At 35.6% G+C, this 20,773-nt stretch overlaps 1 protein-coding gene across 3 annotated transcripts in view; it reads left to right on the top strand.

Annotated features, from left to right (window-relative positions):
• The window catches only part of LOC119643644 (eukaryotic translation initiation factor 4 gamma 3), a 65,913-nt gene that overhangs the window by 17,155 nt on the left and 27,985 nt on the right, over positions 1-20,773 (top strand). For all 3 annotated transcript variants that reach the window (XM_038043025.1, XM_038043024.1, XM_038043026.1), the window contains 3 exons: positions 366-538; positions 594-803; positions 15,421-16,002. In XM_038043025.1, the coding sequence (XP_037898953.1) occupies positions 777-803; positions 15,421-16,002 (609 nt within the window). In that variant the 5' untranslated portion in view covers positions 366-538; positions 594-776. The remainder of the gene's footprint in view (positions 1-365; positions 539-593; positions 804-15,420; positions 16,003-20,773) is intronic.

Raw genomic sequence — 20,773 nt, 5'->3', positions numbered from 1 at the left:
GAATATGGGCCAAACCTGACAAATGATACGCCTAGAGTACAATATACATCAAGAAAATTTCTATGTTCAAAAGAAAGTCGTTCATAAACTATTACGGATACTTCAATCAAAATTTTAATGTACATTCTACGCATTGTCATACTATACCAACACAGAAAAAGGGAAAAATCACCCTCGGCCAATTAAAGAGTATCGTAGTTGAATTATTTTCCCTTTGTTTAAGATGAAATTGGTGGGTATGGAGATACGGCCACAACCGAATCCATAAACTCTGATGTGTACGTTATATTAATTGTAATTACAATATTTTTGATATGTTAAATAAATTATTCGAAAAAAAACAATTTTTTTATTAATCGTTTTAGGGAGCTAAATTTTCAAATAAATAAGTTTATGAGCACCTCTTTACTATTTGTGAAATCATCAAGCTGTCACTAACTCAAAGGCTACAAACTTATCAAGAAAATTCCTTCACATTACAAGAGGATTTTAATCATTCAAAAGAAAAACGTTTTTCCATCAGCTTATTATACTACTGGTAAAATATGAAACCGTGAAAAAGACGAATTATAATTCAATATTAAGTTTCTTAGGCAAATTTTAAAATTGCAAGAAGAGACGGTTATGTAGCAGCAGCATTTGTATATTGCAAACTGCACGCAAAGAGTGGACTATATCTGCCATCACCATTAAAGCAACTGCCGTCTACTTCAGTTACGTAGGGTTAGCCTGCTACGGTCTCCCACATAATATAGAAAGAATTTCGTAACGTCATTATGCAGCCCCAATCAGCACAAAATATGGTAAGTACTATTTCTTATGCTTAAAACAAACATTTTTGAGTTCACTAATAAGTCATTTCGGATTTGTATCTTAGAATATATATCCGAAACGATTAATCCGTAATCAAGATGATTTCGTTTAGTATTTGAATTGAGAATGTCTACATAAAGCATCATTTGAATTAGATTTTCTTTGGTTAAAACTTTGCGCAAATAGACTTATTGTTTAGAAACTAATTCAAAATTTAATATATTAGGTATATAATCAATTTTCGACCTTTTTTGACGAAACTCAATTTTGCTTAAAACATAGTTGTTAGAAAACTTAATAATCGAACCAGCCGCCATCGTTATCTATTTGTGAGGTAGCTTACTGACGCCTTCAGGACAGGACCCTCTTTGCTTTGAGACGAAACATCCATCGAGCCATTTTCGGAAATCTTCAACTTCTCTGCGCACACTAATCTTCTAAATATGTCCGCAACTATATCAACAAGTAGTAATCTAAAGGAGCCATGTTTGGAGAATTCGCTGCATTGAAAAGTGTGAAGCCCAAGCTGAAGATTATTTCCTTGGTTGCTTCAGTTGCGTGCGGACAAGCGTTGTCATGAAGCAAACTCATTTTTGGACTGCATTTGTTCAGAATCTTCATCAGCTAAGAAGCTAAAATTTTTTTGTGCGAAATCTCGCAACCAATCTTTTAACTGCTTTATAACTTGATAGATTTTCACCATAAACTAATTTAATCATTTCAGTGGCTTCAGCTGAGTTTTTTCCCAGATTAAAACAAACTAACATTCATTGCGTGTTGACGTCAGTCTCGCAGCACTTTAATGTACGTTGAATGATATCTTGCAAGCAACTGAAACTTATACTGTATAAGCATCAAAATTATATACACCTAAAATTACTACAGAATTGAATGTAACAGGTATACTTTATACAGCAACAAATTTCAAGGTAGAGAATATATTTATAGACCTAATATGTTACAAATCGTTTTAAAAGAGTGCTCCTATGTGTCCATTTTATTTCACAACATATGTCAGTAACGTTTTTTTCGATACATACATTTATTTCCAATATATTTTGCAAAGAGGGTAACCTTAAATGTAAGTTTTTACATGAGTTTTAATCTCCACTAAGAGTAAAACTTTACATTTTGTGCATTTATTTCTATGCACATATAGTACTAATGTTAATCCTATCTTGGTTGTGACAATTAAATATTTACAATGAATTAACAATATATATACATTTACACACATACATATAAACATTTATATTTTAAAATTTAAGTCTAAAATGGTATATTTCAGTCTACTTGGTTCTTTAATAAGATGTGGTAAACCTATTGCGCGAAAGATCAAATGATAACTAAGTCGATCCAAATATCGCGAGCTGACTTTGTCAATTTCTTCTTTAACTTTGGGGATGCCTAAATCTTCGGGAATTCACACAAGGCCTGACACACTATCCTGTGTAATATCCGCATTGATTTCACAGAGCAGTTGAAAAAAAAGGTTGAAAGGTAGATAATAGAAATTCTAAAATTTTCTTTTAGAACCTGATTTACATAGTCATTGGAGTCTTTTATCGAAACGTTTCTCTTTGTTGTTTTTTAAACATGTGGTAGCATTCCAAATCTTGTGATCGTCGAATTTAAGTTTCTTATAAGAAATGATAACTGTTCGTTTTTAAAAACAAGTAAACGCTGTTTTAGTTCGCTTGCAGTTCGATTTAAATTAGTTTTATTAACTCCGATTTTATTTTGTTTCTCGATTTCTTAATCTGAATGTAAATTCAATTAGTGAAACGGAAGTAAGTTCAATTAGTGAAATGAGCTTTCGAAATAAGAAAAATATCAATATGACGTAAATGCAAAAATATTTTTGTTCTTCTTGTATGATTAGAAAGTTCTTTGGCACTCCATATGTCAATTCTTAGATTTGTTTCCGTAGCTTTGAAATTAGCATTGTTATCATATTAAGCAAGATTAGCTAACATAGTTTCAATTCTATCCATTTGATTAGAGTAACAATTATCGGTTTTCAAGGCTTCAGCATATTGTTTCGAACATCAGCCATTTGACAAAGTAAATTTGAATGAAAACTAACCGTTTCCTAGGAAACTGAATTCTAAAAATGCTACGACTAAATATACATTCATGGCGTTTTACCTGCCGGCGGTGCTAGTAATAGTTGTCAGTATGACCTTTTAAACAGCAAGTGGCCTCTTACAATAGTTCTTACTGTGGCCAAAAAGTTAGCACCTATAACATCGTAATATTTCAACAGTTTTTTTCCCTGTCGTTTAGTTGAGGATTCATCTCAATGTAAAATATACATAGGGACTCTTCTGTTGCCGTTTTTAGAACGTTAATAATGGTGCATACCTGATGTCCTAAAAAAATCAGCTCTGAGAACCGCAAAAAATTGGTTTTTAGTAGCTGATTGAGCACCAGTAATGTTTGAGCTACGAATTTCCTATGTCTGGTTTAGGGAACCTAGGATGACGTCATTTTAAGTTTCTAAGTTGTTTCCATTATTAACAACACATTTGTAACCAGTATCATCTTCATTACGTTTATAATCCATCGTGTTGTGTTAACTAAATCCGCGACATTGCTGAGAATAGCTTGCAAAATATGGTAAAATATTGTTTGAGTCGATTTTATCTTTTTTCCACCTACAACCTTTTTAATATATAATATATACTTTCCATGACACATTAGACGTCGTTCTAATTCCATATCATATTTAGATATTGCCAGCCCTTCAATTACGCCTACAGAAATTTCATCCTATTTTGGTAGGTTGTTTACTAGTTTCAGCGGTTTTAGTCACGATATTTTTATTTCCAAAACAATGGAAACATTCGAGTTTCGTGCTTTGTTTGAAAGTTGGAAAGTTTGAAAACTTTTATGGCAACCCTTCAATTTTCCAGCGCCAAACCCAATGAGGTGGTTGCACCAACAACATTCTCGACAATCGAAAATAAATGTTGCAAGATATAGTTGCATCTCACAGACATAAAAAAACAGTAATCATTTTTCATGAAAATTTGGGCATGAGAAAACTATTTTCTAAATAGGTACTCTGTTTACTCGCATTGGAAGGCAAAGGTCAACGTGGTTTTTTTCCTTTTTTTTATCATCAGGTCAGCGGATAGTACCTATGTATGCGGGCACTGCGATGGTCAAAGAAGATTGTAGGCGGGAAAAGAGAAAAAAGGGAATTAGTCTTTGTATGCGTTCGATTTCATCGTAGAAATATCTGAAAAGTTGGGGAAGACTGCTGATAGGTTATTCCAAAATTGATTATTGAAGGGAGCGTCAAAGATTCCACAATATAGGTATTATATATTCTCAATCGACATTAAGTTATGAATCGATTTATGCATGTTCGGCCGTGCAATGTCTATGTTAAAGATTCCTCTAACCGTCGAATTGAATGTTTTTGAATATGGCAAAACCATCAGAAAATATTGAAGATATTGCTATTAAGAATGGACAAAATCGATCAAAAGACACGACTACAATACCGATAAAAATTTCAAGCATGAAAACAACCATCCCCACCCACCTAATATTATCGAACTAGAAACTTATTCTTTCGCTTACTTTTTTTTTAAAAGTTCATGGTGGCTTTAAAAGGTTCTGCCACAGCCGAATATAATTTCTTTGCTTGTTTTTCATTACAATTTGTGTTTCTATATAGGGTTTGTCCAGTTTTTTATTTTGGATTTTTGGAACGATCAACTTTCTTATGTTTATTTTTGTTATAGTTACATTTTTATTTACATTGTTAATGAAATTAACACAAAATCAGTTCTAAAATGGAGCTTGCACGAATGCGTCTAACATCCAGAAAGGCTTAGAACGGATTTATGTTTAATTGTGCCGACGAATACAGGATCGATTGATGCATATCTGTTCGTCTGTACGTCCGATATCCGGCTATGTAATCGTGTGTTCAAACTACAGATTGCAATTTTTAAAATATTTTGATGAAATTTGGTGTCCTGACATGTTCCGGCACAAGGACGAACGCTATTGAAAATGGTTCAGACCACTATTTCGACTACTTTACATGAAAAAATACTGTTATTTTCAGAATTTCGTTAAATAATTGTGTTTCGGAATTCTAAATTGGTGTGAAAAATTTGGATCAGATGGGCCCGTATTTTAAATCCCCTGTCCTATAGAAAATGAACCTTTATATAGTAAAAGGGTCTAATTTTCAATGTCTTGATGAAAATTTGTTCATTATAATTTGACCTACAAATTAACCGTACCGAATTCTGACCACATTGGTAAACTTTTTGCATTTCATCCAATATAAGGGTTCTAATGGAAAATTTGTCTGGCAAAAATGTCAAGGTTTTGATGTAAAAGTCAACTTGATCAAGTAGATCATCATCGCATATAAGGATTATTACAAAACATTAAATCTTATATACCAAAAACGTCTACTTTTTAATATTTTACGGTGAAAATGAGCCCATGTCAACAATATAGCGTTGAATTAATCATACAAATTATGGATCACATAGATCTATCTTTTAGGCCATAAACAGGGACTCGTTAAAATCAGCTGCTTTTATGGCAACAAGGTCGAATTTGTTTTTATGACTGAAGAAATTAAAAGATAATAAACTCTTTGTAAATTAAGTTTGCTACGGTGGTTTGATGTATTGGCCATTTTATAATATGAAAAATATGCCTTTACATAAAAATAATGTAATTTGTGGTGTATTACGATGAAAATAAATAAATGGTTATTTATGGCGAATTCTGGAAACTGAATGTCAGCAGTCTTCAGCTCAACACTTAACATTCTTGTGGGATCTATTATTCCAGCTTTTTTTACAGTGAAATGTTTAATAGAATCTGTCAAATAATGATCCGGGAAATTTTTTTTCGAAGTTGAGGCCGTGACACTTTTTTCGCTACATTCATTTTTGCTTCGACTTTTAATAGTCCTCCGTGGGTTATAGAAATCCGTGTACTTCAGGAATGTTCTTGGTATCCACTTTTGTTTTTTAGAAGATATACCAGAATATAAAATCCTTATTCAATCAGTTATTTTAAAAGCATTTTTATTTGACAATGAGGAATAAGCACATACCTGTCTAGAATAATAAAACAATGACACACTTGAGTTTGGCAATTGTGGGACACTGCAAATCGGAAGAATAGTTAATGGACGCAGGATCACCTTTATATGTCAGCTTATCATTTGCTTTGCCTTCATTGTGATGGTCTTTCCTTATTAAATACGTTCAATGTTCTGGTCTAGGTCTATTTTACTTGTAGTAATATCTTTAAGCAGGAAACTTCAGGAATATGTCTATGCATCTCAAGCGACGCTAAGTCTCACAGATAAACGGATCCCAAGCAAAATTCCTAAGGCCAAAGAGCTGGAATTGCTTTCGAGTGGATTTTATTGCGTCTACATAACACTTTTAGGAAGAAGACCACACAATCGTAGCATACTCAAGTATTCGTCTGACGAAGCTCATGTATAGCGTTTTTGTAATGTAAGGATGGTTAAACCTTTTGGACCCTCCGTGTTGTAAAACCTAGCGCCGAAATGGCTTTACTTAAAGATAAGTCAATATGCGAATTAAAACGTAATCTTTGGTCGCTATATCGATGAACGGATCTACGTCTTCCACCTTTTGTGAATTGATAAAATACTTAGTATTGAATAAACTCCTCCGTGAGAAAAAAAGCTTCTTTCATGTTTTTAGATTTAATTTCATGAAACTTAATGACCATCATGTGGACAAATTATTGAAGTCAATTAGAAGCTGATACGATCGCGATCCCAAGGATAAGGAAGAAAATAAAAGGGACCGTCCCAACAAGATCAAAAACAACAAAAAAGATATAAATGATAAAAATGATGATGAAAATGGGGAGCACTTTTATGATCTAGGAATTCAATTTACAATATTAATTTATGTACAGGAAAACTAAACCACGTTTTAGTCTTTTATTGCCCATTGATGTATGTTAATGTTTATACATAAAATAAACCAGTCACAGTTGTATATATTAATCTGTAAGCAGCCACAGCAGATTTGGTAAACAATTAACCTGCAACAATCTTCCGCGCGCGAGTCGATACGGTATGAAACTCTTCAACCACGTCTAGTACAGCGAATTTAGAGGAAAGGCGGTGGAGGTTTACGGAAGTAGTTTGGATTACGCGAAGAGAACTTGTCCATCAGTTTCAACATCTATTTATATTGGTTTGACAGGTTGGTGCCACTTCGTTCGGCGAATTAATTCAGGGAAATATTCGAGCACCCGTTATTTCCAAAATCCTTGTTTCATTTACTGAAGGATGTACTTTTCCAAACATACCTTTTGAAGGAGAATTGGCGTGTGCACTATGCTTGGGCGGTCTAACAAAAAATGATTAGGCGTCAACACCTCATTGTCGGTACTCTCAATTGGCAGATGAGTAAGCGGTCGTGAGTTTAATAAATTTTTTGCTTCTATCGAAAGGCTTTTCAAGTCTCTAATTGTGGCGTTATTTCTTTTAAAGTGAATTTCAATACTCTACTGATCTCTCAAGCTACGTCAACAGAAGGATTGTCTGGGGTATTAAAATAGCATTGTATGCCTTGAATATTCATAAATCAAACGGTGTTTGTTAATTACAAATTTTGGCTTACTGGCGCCCAACAAATTTGTGCCTTTGCCATTTCTAATGTAAACTGGCATTCCTCTTTGATTTCTGAAATGTGGAATGTATATTGAAGGGCGTCGCTAGACAGCTTTTTGGATGTTTCCAAGTAAATTGCTCTAGTCGTTATGCAAGAAAGAGCGCAACCCGTCCCTTTGCAGTGCAGCGTCCTATGGCACTTAAGATAGTTAATACCTGTGTAGATAAAGGGTCTAATATAATGAGTTGCAGAGTTCTAGCTTGACAGCTGCGCGCGCGCTGTGGTGATACTGTTTTACTTTGTGTGTAGAAATTTCGCAAGATCACTTTATTCGATTGCTTTATTGCTTTACACACTTTTAAAGCCTGATTAATTACAAAAGTATTTAAACTTTTTGAATTATATCACAATTTTTGTGTTGATAGTCATTTTGATTTTTGCGATCAGCATTTTGTGCTCTTGTCAAAAAGTCTCTGTCTTGGTTTTTGCATGTGGTTGCTTCCAAACATCTAACTTGGTTCGCGGCGTTTGCGTCCAGTTTGCGTCTAAATTAAGAGATCATTTTTGAATACGTGACAGTGATAAACTTTTTTTTTTTTTTTTTTACAAGTGCTACTATTTTGTTTATTGCTTTCTGACATGGAGTATTGCTGAACGATTCATTACTTGTTGGCTTTGAGAACGATTTTGTCACGCGAAGTGTGCAGGTATCAATGGCGTGTGGCAGATGCAGTTCTTGATCCCTCGGAAGGATAACGTTGGTCTTTTCCAGACTGTGGAAAACGGAATGTTGACTTTTATAAGCTTTTCACAGAGACAAGGAATGGGTTTTCTAAGTTGAGCAAAAATCTCGTGATATTGTGTGGAAAGTTTGAAAATATAAAAGCAATGTTCGCTGAATGTCGCTATCTAGGCCACTAATCTTCTTCCCCAACCTGTAAAAGACCAACTTGTAGTAAAAAGTGCGGTATGTTACTTCCGTCTTCGTATAAATCTCATTCGTCGAGTCATTCGAGTGTTCCATCCTTGCCGACAAAGAATGTTAGCTATCTCCATCGTTGACTTACCTGGTAATGCTAAAGTTACAAATAAGCCGAGAAGCACTCCGGTTTAATTCTGCATGTAGTGGCAAGGGTATCTTCTCCCATTGATGCCATTCAGACTACTCTCTTTATGTCTTTAAAATATATTAATAAAAATAACAAATCCGCTGCTCCCTTTAGCTGCTCGGGTGTGTCCGCTGGTTAGCATGTTGGGCAGGTCGCGCACGCTGCGCATGAAAGTGTGATCACACCTTCTATTCTCTCACCAAATCAAAATTCTCTACCTGTGAGTCGTATCGTTTCCAGTACGGATGAAGTCTGTTTGGCGGCAGTATCCCGCAGAAAGTTAATATTCGTGTCAAAACGCGTGCCTGATACTTCTGAAATTAACATAAAAAGTCCTATCCGTCAATTTGAAGCGTGTTAGCATTTTTAAATTGGCTCCATCTCAACATAAATAAACAACTGTGGGCATTAATGAAGGGTTCTCGAGATCGCCCCTAATAATAATACGGTAGCTCTTTCACCCTGAAAAAGTAAATGTTTCTTCAAGCCCAGTAACTATCATTTATCAAAATGTTAGGAGCCTTAACTCAAAAATTCACTCTAGTTGCCTAAATTCAGTGAACACGAAGTTTTGCTGTTTGGCTTTCACTGCGACTATCTCGTTCTATTCAGTCGAATATTCTAGTTCACCCGAAGTCCAATTTATTCCCCCAAATGCGGATATTTCTATTTATAAAAAACATGCTGCCCTCATTTGTGACGTGACACAAAGGTCTAAAGCTACTGATATAGCCATAGCGTTGGAGAACTTCAATTTCCCACAAGTCACTTCGTGCTGCAGTCATAACTTTGGCTGTATGGTCGCTACTTCAAAATCTGATAAAGCTATTTCGTTTTTCAATTAATTAATTGATAGTAATACCATACACTATTGTGGCAGCCTGGTAGGTTTTTTGCTTTGCCAGTTTGCTGGAGACAGCTGTAAATCGTTTTGCACCCTTTACCTGAGGATCTATATCATCCAGCAATTTGTATTTCCTCTATTTACTCTAACGTGCCAAATCCAACTTCCCCAAATAACTATTATGATATTAACAAAAGCAATATATTACTGCTTAAATAAATCTCATCTATCATACATTATACTTGATTTTTCTCCTGGGAATATTGAAACTTTACCGTCATAGTTCTATAATGTATTCTACTTAGGTATCTCTGCATCCGTTCCGATCAAACAGCCCCGTCATCGAAGCAAGTGCCTGATATGGTTTAAGGTGAGAATTAAATAATACAAAAATAGGAACAACAAACTTTTTCAAAAATTAATGAAAAGTTCTGCTTGCGACTATTTTGCCTATTCTGAGACAAGGCATTTTTTAATTACCTCAACCAGCAATGTTATTGCAGAAACCTTTAGTTGATAAAATCGTCACTGCTTGTTAATCCTAAATATTTTTTTAAGTTTGTTAACTGCAAAAGAAAAACTTTCATATATCCTCCACATGTTTATTTCAATGGCACTGAATCCTCTGGTGATATTGAAACGTCAAATCTCTTTGCTGAGACCTCTAAAATATAGTTGCGCGCCTCGACCTGAGGGGAATTCATCACATATGCTCAAATCATGCTCTGACGAGCTATGTGGTGCTATTTCAATAATTTTAAATCAGTTGTTAATATCAGGTGTTTTCCATTTGTGTTGGAAGAGTATTTCATTATTTCGTTTCACAAATGTGAAAACACACATCACGTTGAGAACTATAGAGGCATTGCCAAATTGAGTGTGTTACCTAAATTGTTTCAGCCAATTGTTAGTCAGCAACTAGCTTTCGCTATCAGATCTTATATTTCTCTATTCCAGCGTGGCTTTCAGAAATGAAGATCCACTGTTATGAACTTCTTATAGTTTACTTGCCATATTTTCAAGGCGTTTCCTAGTGATGCTCGCTCGGATGTCATATACTGATTTTAGTAGAGCGTTTGAATTAGTTAACCATAACTTAATTATCTTTAACTTTGATGCCTCTGACTTCTCTTTCTACCTAATGAAATATGTGTTTGCAATGGTTTAGGGATTCTCTTGCAACTTGGATCTGCACCGGTTGTAGATATGCCTCTAATGTACTGTAGCCGCCTTGTTTTCTATTCCAAAATTATCCACATAATCCTCGACATAATGGCAATTGACTATTGGCTTTCACCGCATCTGAGTGTTCATCTTTAAATGATTCGTTAATATATTTGATGTAATTTGCTGAGAAGGTTGAAATGGCAACTGGGAAATTCATAACTTTCTTAAGGTGAACGTCAGGTGCTTTGGGTTTTTCTACACCCCTGCACAAGAATCTTTGCGCATCTTAATCCTCTTTACGTATTGCCACGCGATGAAACATTTCACGAATATCGGCACACACTTTTATCTTATCCTGACAGAGTCACATTAATATTGATAAAAGTGGCTTTGGTTGGTATTGACTTGATCTTCTCATTAATTGAGAATTTAAGGAAATACTATTAATTGATGCGGCGGAGTCAAAAACCGAACGACGTTTGTTTGGTTTATTAGCATTTTGAACCACAAAATAACGAAGATACCGCACTCGGGTACCGGTTATGATAACTTTTACTGGCAAAACACGAAATTCTTCATACGGTACAAGTGGTTCTTATTCTAATTTGTTCTCTTTAGTAATGGCAGCAGCTGTATATTTTATCGATTGAATTGTGTTGTTCTCATAAAACGAAGGCGGTCTGAACACAGAAAACGGCAAATTCGTCGAGCAAACGGCCTCGGAGCGAAACGGACAGTTGTTTCACGACGGTTTTAATACCATCGATAGATCTCCCTGTGTACAAAATCGTGTGTAGGCGGTAGGAAGATGTCTCATAAGGTGAGAAAAACTTGTAGACAGTAAGGCTAGTGATCTCCTTGCAACTAGTGCTGCTATCAATCAAAAAGTTTGGGTTACTGGATTCGGTAGACCTTTGGGACATACCTATGTTACATTTAGAGGGCACTTGTGGAATTTTTCCTATAGAAAAAAAAAGACATTCTTTTTCGTGAAGAAATGTGATACCACAACACATTGTCGAGACAAGGCAAGGTTATGGCTTTGGGAGCCAAGCTTGCAGGCGATTTTTCGAAGAGGTGGTTGAAGTCGGTGAACCTCGCCTCAACTCTTAAAGCGTTATTGGGAAATAGCTATTAACAGGCCAATTGTAGTTCTAAAGCATTTGCCAATTGCTGCGTCTATCTTTACAATATTGGTACTAGAGGATCATCCATAAATCACAACGTCTTGGGACAAAATCCCAATTACAAGATATTTTGCAGCAGTATTGATAACTTTTTGACCCTACGGTTTGTAAACCTAATCAAATACAACTCAGTTGGCTTTGCCCTTGTCTACATATGATACTTAAATACTCCATAAATGGATGTTCTTCAAATATTGTATGCGTGGTGTTAGCATATATGTTGTATAAAACTGTAGAAAGGGTGATCCCTTTGGGACTCCATTACCCATATAACCTGGAAGAGCCAATTTTAAAGTGCATTCGGCGAGAAAAGAATGGAGTAAGGTCATAATTTTGCGAGTATTACCCCATTTATTGAGTTTTGCGATGATTTGGACTAAAATCACTCAATCAAAAAACTTGTATGCCTGCTGAGATAACCAATGAGTGTTTCTTCATTAATAAAGTATCTCGCAAAACTTCCTCTAGCTGATGGCCAAGAGTACATACTCCATATCTTGGCAGAAGGGCGTGCTGTACTTTAGAGAAATTTTTTTCGGTGTGCCTTAGAAATCGCTTGGTGAGGATTTTCTCCAAATCTTTGGATACTATAAGAAAAATTGAGATGGTGCTACATTTTTGCCATGTTTAAGTATGGGCGATGAAACTGCTGCCTTCTACTTATGTGGAAACGTACCAAAAATAATAAAGTTATACAGCTTGCAAAGGCGTACTTTAATATTAGGAGTGTTCTTCACCATTGAATAACAAAGTTTATCCTTTGAGTGTTGAGTTTGATCAAGTTCTATTACGTCATATGAAATGTCCCAATTACATTTGGCTGAAACAATATCTTGAGTTGAAAGCGTTATCTGAAATCAACGGACCCCAAGACTAAGTTATTTCTTATGGAGTGAAGTGACAAAACCAGATAAAATTAAGGTTGACAGTGTAGGTGCTCTTGATCTTAAAATATTTTCTAAGCACAAGAATCCAAGGCCGGTTTATTTCAGTGTAGACTAACGATCTTTAGCGTCTGGCATATCCAAACAGGTCAAATCCGTGGCCAAGTGGAAGCTACACATATGTAATAAAAAGTAATGTTGGGGAGCCGTCATTTAAATTGACTGATATCCTTTTGATTAACCAATTGAAAAAGCACAGAAGAAACTATTTAAACAGCTGCTGATAAAAATCGTCATATGCATTTTACCATAAATAAAATTTTTGTATTTGTATTTGTTTTGTGTGAAATATCTTGAGTTCATGAATTGAACATTCCTTTCAATGCTGTGTGTCTCTTGTAGACAAATGAGGTTAGGCTTGTGTTTTGCAATTAAAATTTCCAAAGCGTACTTATAACATAAGTACCCCTGGATACTTTATTGAAATAGCTTGGCACCACTTTAGTTAGGCATAAAAATAAAAGGTAAGGTAGTTATGAAGACAAAAGATTGATTTAGAAAATAAAACTTGTATAATTGGTTAAAGCTCTTTTGTGTGTTTCCCGCGTTATGAGGACAATTAAGTCGGGGAACTTTTAAGAAGGCTTGATTGCAGCAGACATTCCAGCATTCCACGAATTAGCGACATCCGGTGAGGGCGAGATCGCAGTCCATCAGTTCCTTCCCCGTATCATGTAATCTTTGGGATAAGAGCAAGACTTCTGCTAATTTGGAAAATGTTATAGGGTATAAGGGGTTCAGGCTTAAGAGTAAAAAAAATCGGTGGCCATTCATCAAGCTCAAGTTGAAGTTATTTGCTACGTCTTATTTTTGTTATCAACGATACTGTCCAGAGATAAAACACTGAACCGGTTATAGTTAGGGGGACGAACCACGTTCATCTTTCATAACGCAAAACAACACTTGCATAAAAAGTTATGTAAACTGAAAAACACTATGAAACCGTATTCATATACAGAAAGCCTTTGATTAGCTGTAAATGGAGAAAGTCACAAGTATTAATTTATTGGATCTTGGTTTACACACAATTACTATTAATATATATTACCATTATTGCCATTATATTTATATAGAAATATATTTAATTAGAATTATGAGAGACAATTAAATGACAAAATAGTCCAACGTTTTGTTGTAGGATCTAGCTAGGAGATTATTTTATGTTTTTACTATCAACAACGTATCTAATATCTGTAATGCTGTTAATTAGCAGCAATTTGATTGTTTACTCTTTCGTTCTCTTTCATTGCGTCGCATTCTCTCGAACCTTTGCAGAGCAGAAACATATAAAATTTTATGTTTTTAAGTGAATTTGCGTTACGGCATATACGCAGGTGTGTACGTATGAAAAAAACCAAGCAGTATGTGTATATGTAGGAAGTACATTGTTTTTCTCTTCATCGTTTATTTCACATTGAAAAATTCTACATTTTATGTTCGCCAAATGCTCCGATAAATGTTAGCAACAGGTTTCGTAAGAAGAAATATGAAAAAATTTTTTTATCATTAAAAGGACTTATGTTGTAGGAATAATTTATCGTTACATAATTTGCTTATTATATGTATATTTATCAACTTCGTAGATTTGACATATTTTTACAAATTTTCACGTCACACATGACTTACTCTATTGTAGAATATATTCTGGAATATGTTAAAATATTATGAAATTTCTTAATTCATCTTCAGAGTATATTTTCATTGAAATATATTGGAGCAATGTTGAGTTTTTCAATGTGAAACAAACGATGAAAACAAAACAAATTATATTTGCTACATACATAAGCACTGTTTAGTTTTTTTCGAACGTACACTCTTACACATATACAATAGCGCAAGTTCGCTTGAAAACACAAGATTATACATTCTTCTGCTTTAAAAACGTTTAGGAGAATGTGACTTCATACTAATAAACTATTAACGGAGTTTTTTCCCAGACGAATAATGAGAATGAAAGAGCAAAGAGTCAAATGGCTACTAATTAACCACGTTGCTGCTGTTCATAATAACCGGAAAACCAAATTCGCAAGGATCTTTTAGTTTGAATTTTGAAATGAATATAGGACCACCCGGTTATTTAGTTGTCTTTGAAACTATCAATTTCAGTTATGGTAACCTTAATTCTTAATTCTTAAATTAAATAACTTGAATCTACAATTTTATAGTATCATAAAGATGCTTGAAAAAAGCTATATGTATATGTGTACGTATGCATATATACATAGACAAAAATGTCAGATCATTCAATAGGTATCTGGTTTCACACATGCACATGGTTTCGGGATAGTACCAGCCTTCAAACGGAGTATGTAAAAATGTTATGACATTTCGACCATCAGTTTATAAGTTACACTTTTTTTGGTGAGATGCAACTGTCTGGACCAAATTTTTTTTTTTTTCTGGAACAATTCACTGAAGGGATAGCTCCTATGAGTGCAATACCATCACGGTCAGAAATAACTGACTAATGAAGAAGCAGTAGGGTGGCGGCCGCAGCCTATTTGGGGCGTGCCCAGTCGGTTTTATGCTTTTACCTGCTCAGCACTCACTATAGCTGCAGCCAAAATAAATTCAACCGTACTGAGATTTGAACCTCCGAAAATTTATCTTTAATTTTAAATTGACTATACAGTTAATTCGAAAATGCGTGCCCTCTAAACAGTATATAATATAAATATAAAATGCTACTTCTTGATTTATATGTTTCAGTATGTTCCACAAAACGCTGCTGGGAATAATAATGGGAATGTACGAACAAATCCACAGTCTAATAATAACATGTTTCGTCAGACTCCTTCAAGTCCAGCACCTCGCAATCGTTTCATGCCAAACACAATGTTTCCCTCGACTGTTCAAAGTGTAGTACTACAACAGTTCCCATATCCAGCACGTCAACCGCAATACCAGCAGTTCTCATATGCAGGTCATCAGTACTATCAGCAAAACTCGTATTACTCATTTTATCCTCTTCAGCAGCCACCACAACATCAACGAACTGCCACTCTAAGTGTAAATAGTGGTGTTAATGTTGGAGTGGGTAGCGGTATTTCCGGAGCAGTAGCGGGTCCGACGACAGCTAATCAAGCTCAGATCACCCTAAGTGTGCCTCCAGTAGGGAATGCAGTTTTAGGAGTAACTAATGCAACACCCACTCAACCTGTTGGTGTCAATACATTAGTGAGTGTAATGCAGTCGCCACAGCCCACAACAAGAAAAATTCGACGGCACGCTCTTGAAATTATTGATCCAAATACAAATCGAAATATTCTTGAAGACTTAAAGTCTGAAAAGGTATGTATATAAATGATTTTGTATTCACCAATTAAGGAAATTATGTTTTTAAGACAGTTTGTAATTCAAAGAACTCAATTTAGCAGTCCTAGGGTAATTTAAGAAGAAAGTAATGTATAAACTTTGACGTGGACTAGCTCAGGCACGCGCTGAAGTTTTTTAACAGCGGAAAAATAAAATATCTAATTGTTGATGGTACTACACTGCACCTGCAAGACGCATCAACTTATTCATTCGATTAGTTTGGTACATATTGAAACAAAAATGAAACGATTTGATGAAGAAATACACTACATTTGAGAAAGGCTGGCTACTTAATACCCAACAATACTACGCCTAACGTAATTCGACATTTTTTTCGTGATAAGATAACAAAAGTTTTACCTTGTTCTCATATAACGACATACTTTTTATGAAGTCCTTATATAGGAGCAGCCCAAAAACACGAACGCATCTGGTTCAAATTTTGCAAAACTAACGGAATGGTCGTAAGGTAGATTAAAAAAATTTTGCTGTACCAAATTTTCCACATCAACTTCGTATACCAGGAAGTTTTGAAAATTACAAATATTGATGTTGGAATGTAAACATATCTTCCATGCTTTAACGTTTTTATTCGACTTCTTTTTAGATTAAGTTCGTACCACTGAATGGTGATTTTTTAGAATAGTATAGGGTTTATTTACAATTCGTAGGAGATCTATTTACAAGCTATTTTCAAAAATTTATGTTTAAAATGATTTTTGTTTCGTCGGCGATTCAAGTCTCTTGAGTCAATTAACTTTGTATTCTGCTTATATACTGTTTTAAAAGCAAGTTATTAATACCTAACTTCATCGCGAAGTTTTTGTATTAATCACATTTTCCGCTGAATGTTCTGTCAGTGTTTGCTAATCTTTCCGGCAATCGGCAACTACATGAACCAGAGCAAACGTTATGAATGTGTATTGGATTTCCACTTTCTGTCGAATTTGGTTTCTTATAAAATCAATCAGTTTTCATGAAAGCTCAAATTCTCAAATGTGGGATTTTCGCAACAATATAATGAATTTTCAAAACGTGGTCTCTGCGCCAAAAAAAAAAAAAAACGCGTGGTCGAAAATGTGGTTCGATCTGAATCATTTTCAATAGCGTTCATAGTTGGCTTAAGAGCCAAAATACGTCGCAAACGTCGCAATATCTTAAAATTGCGATATCTAAGTTGAACGCAAGGTTATAGACGGACAGACAAGCTTAGATGGATTCAGAAACTGATCCTGATTCGATAGATGTAATAAAGGTATGTCTACCTGAAATCCTTCTTACTTAATATATAAATATATCATAAGGACTGGGGTAAAGACACTAATAATACAACGCAACGAAATGAGACTGAAATTTTATTATTCAAGCCTTTTCCCTTGTTATTATAGCCATTAATACTGTTTGTACACAATATACGCTCCTTTAAGAATTCGGGTTCCGAGGGACTCCTACTACCTAAAAATTTTTACAAAATGATCGGTTGTGGCCGGTATCTTTTTCGTCACTTTTATGGCTGATTTTTTCCATTCTTATAGAATATGTGTGAAAATTTTTAACGTGTGCGCCCATAGTAGTCTTCGAGTAGTGAGAAAAAAACGTAGAAAACACGTGTTCTCAACTTACATTGCACTGCAGGCGTGTCCTTTGACTGATTTGGCCAATTGTTGATGCTAACCTGCGTGCAAGAGCTTTCAATAATTTTGTCAAAACTGAAACCGATATCTTTATTTTTGCAGGCAGGAGAATGTTTACCACTGGTATTACACTGACTGATTTTGAAGTAGTGTCTTTGGTTTATACCATATAAACCATATAAATTATCACACCAAAGTGCGTACAACAAAGAGCTTTGAATATGTCCACTTTTACGACAGAAAAAACCCAGTTCGCGCGAAAGTGGTGCTTTTCCTGGTGCTATGCTTTTAGTGCTGCTATTTTCACTTGTGCAATACACAGAGGCATTCATCTACAAGTAAATAGGCAGAATTTTCTGTCCCGCACAAAAAGTCGTTAATAAACATAAGGTAGGGGGAATGAGCAAGACATTAAAGACGTGGGGATCCTTGCATTTAAGTGAAATTTGTTTGAAGTAAATTGATGGATTGCCACTGTTATCGTTTAGGAAACTCGATGCAAATCGAGCGAATTTGATATCGCCGCCAAACGCAATCAGCATGAAAGCCAGAAAATCTTGTTTCTATTGAATACTTCAACGTCACTAATTTTCTCGAACTTACGAGTAGATCGTTTCCACTTTTCGGTAGGATAAGTTATTAGTGGATCAATTTATACAAAAGCCATGGTGTTGATCACTATTTAGGGCGCTGGAGTTGAGTTATCTTGTTAAATGGTAATGTATTGATACTGATCTCTGCCCAATTTGGTTTATGCTATTGGACGATTTCGCATTTCAAGGCATATGAAAAGGATACGGAAATGGTATGGTGCAGGGGTTCAAGAGGCAGGCGCATGCACGGATCTTGACTCTGTATTTCTGTGGATGCGAAGTAAGAAAAATGTCTCGTGTATTTATGCGCAACCCACCAACATTTGGGATATGAGCTAGGTCCGTTAAAAACTGGCCATAATCCATCGCCATCGCGTTCGTCTGGGATTGTGTGCATCACAAGCAATTCGTGTCGTTTATAGAATCGCAAAAAGAGAGTTTATGAATGGCATTGTAAATAAGGAGGGTTTTTTAAGGATATAGAAACAAAAGTGGAAAGAAAGAGCAGACAATATTGGTGTTTTGGAGAAATTCAAATTCCAGCAAAATAACAGCCTCAAGCGTAAATCCCGCTTAATTCAAGAATGGCAAGAGCCATATATAACTGCCACAAAGTGCTCGACCCTCTTCCACAAATCACCAGGCATGAACCCCATCAAAAATATGTGGGAAGAATTGGACCACCGTGTGCCAAAACACTGAATCTTTTCTGTCCAAGATCTGCATAGAAAATATGCCAAAGTGTCTAAATGACGTTATTAAGCAACAAGGATACTTCTCCAAATATTAATTTTCAATAATATACTGTTTTTTTCTGCGTATTATTCCTTATATGAAAAACATCCAATATTAATGTCGCTGTGTTTTTAAAGTTCTTGAAGTTATTTCATTTTCTTCTCTACTGGAATAATGTTTTACTTGTCTTTTTGATATTTTAATATATATTACCTACCAGTATAAAATAGTAAGAACAGTTTTTATGTTCGAACAATGGACTAGGTTTATCGTGCGTTTACTTTTTTCGAGCGAAAAAACCCAATATTAATGAGATTCGCTGTACTTGTTATATATCATATAATGTCACAATGCCTCTGTGTATTCTGAAACTGCAAGTTATGCGATTACTAAGCAGGTGTAAATCGGTTAGACCATTGTGCTCACTTACTTGAGTCCCATAGAGTGCAAATATACTAGATCAAAACTTCCGCACATTGTAACGGTCAATTTTGAATTTACTAGTCATTGCTACCTATATTCGTGCGGTTGTTGGGCGACTATTATTGTTCTATTATTATTCTTATTGTTTTACTAATTTAGCCAAAGAAATAAATTTTAATACTAAGACCATAAAGCAATAGCACCTAAAGCTATCCGTTTTATTGAAAATTCTACCGCATTTGAAATTTGAACCCACGATCTTTAAGCTGTTAGTCGAGATCCTTTACCTACTTGATCGCTCAAGCGGGTACTGTTATTGTACATGACGCCATTGTTGTTGTTGTTGCAGTGAATGATGGTGTGTTTTTGTCCTCTGATGCTGATATTCGTGTTCTTTTTTGGTGTGCATGGTAGATCGCCCCTGCCATGTCAGTGCAATACCCGAGACCTATATATCTCGAAGAAAAGTAGTTCATGGTGTTGGCAACCAAGGAAGTATGGTGAATCCGAAGCAGGTACGGTTGTTTTTAACATCCGCCCAAAGTGTGCCAAAGGCTTTGTAAAACAAACTGGGAGCCACGGGGGTCAGGAGGCTCCCCTCACAAAGCCACGTATGCCTGCGGGTGTATGATGGACTTTGTTCATAAAGTCGTTGGAATTAAAATTTTCTCAAGAGAGAGTTACTTATACAAAAAGGATTTGACGGATGGCCTTCCCTTTGGCCTATTTTTTAATAAACTCTCTTGAGAATTAATACAAGCAAAAATTAAAAAATGGATTTGACGGAAAGGCTTTTTCCCCTTTTGCCTTACTTTTACTTTTGAACATATGTCACGGATGCCTGCGGGTAATGGTGGTAGTTGATCAACGGCGCCGTGGAAACCTTATGGCGGAAGCGAGCGCAATTTTTACCCTTTTTGAACGCATATCGTTGATCAATTTGTGAGTCCTGACTGCTTGGGTGCGGCCCTTCGGGGAGTACTCGTGGTGGTTGTGGTTGGCAAGTTCCTAGCCAAAGTGGAACAATTTGAGTGCAACTAGGCCTCACCACTGACCAGAGTGGGGTTTATTGTTCCATACACAATAAACCGTTCTGGACTCTGGTGTTGTTTAGGCCCCTACTCTGTGGGGATTGGCTAACTCGCCAAGGGGCGTAGTACGCTTAAAGTGGCTTGGGCCACCGTGGGGTTAAGCCTTTCAGGCAGGAATCCACGTTAAACCCTTGCTACAAATTCTGTTCTTTTTTGGTATTCTTTGTGCTGCTACAGTTTTCTAAAACGTTGTAACACCTGCAACATGAAATTGTATTATCCATTAAAACGGACAGTCTTGGGTCTTCAGTTTTAGGTCTTCTCTGCTTAT

This window comes from Glossina fuscipes, unplaced genomic scaffold (genome assembly GCF_014805625.2).
Source record: "Glossina fuscipes isolate IAEA_lab_2018 unplaced genomic scaffold, Yale_Gfus_2 61514, whole genome shotgun sequence".
In the NCBI taxonomy this organism is placed as follows: Eukaryota; Metazoa; Arthropoda; class Insecta; order Diptera; family Glossinidae; genus Glossina; species Glossina fuscipes.
The sequence above is the reverse complement of the archived record's forward strand: the minus strand, read 5'-3'. Positions and strand labels throughout refer to the sequence as shown.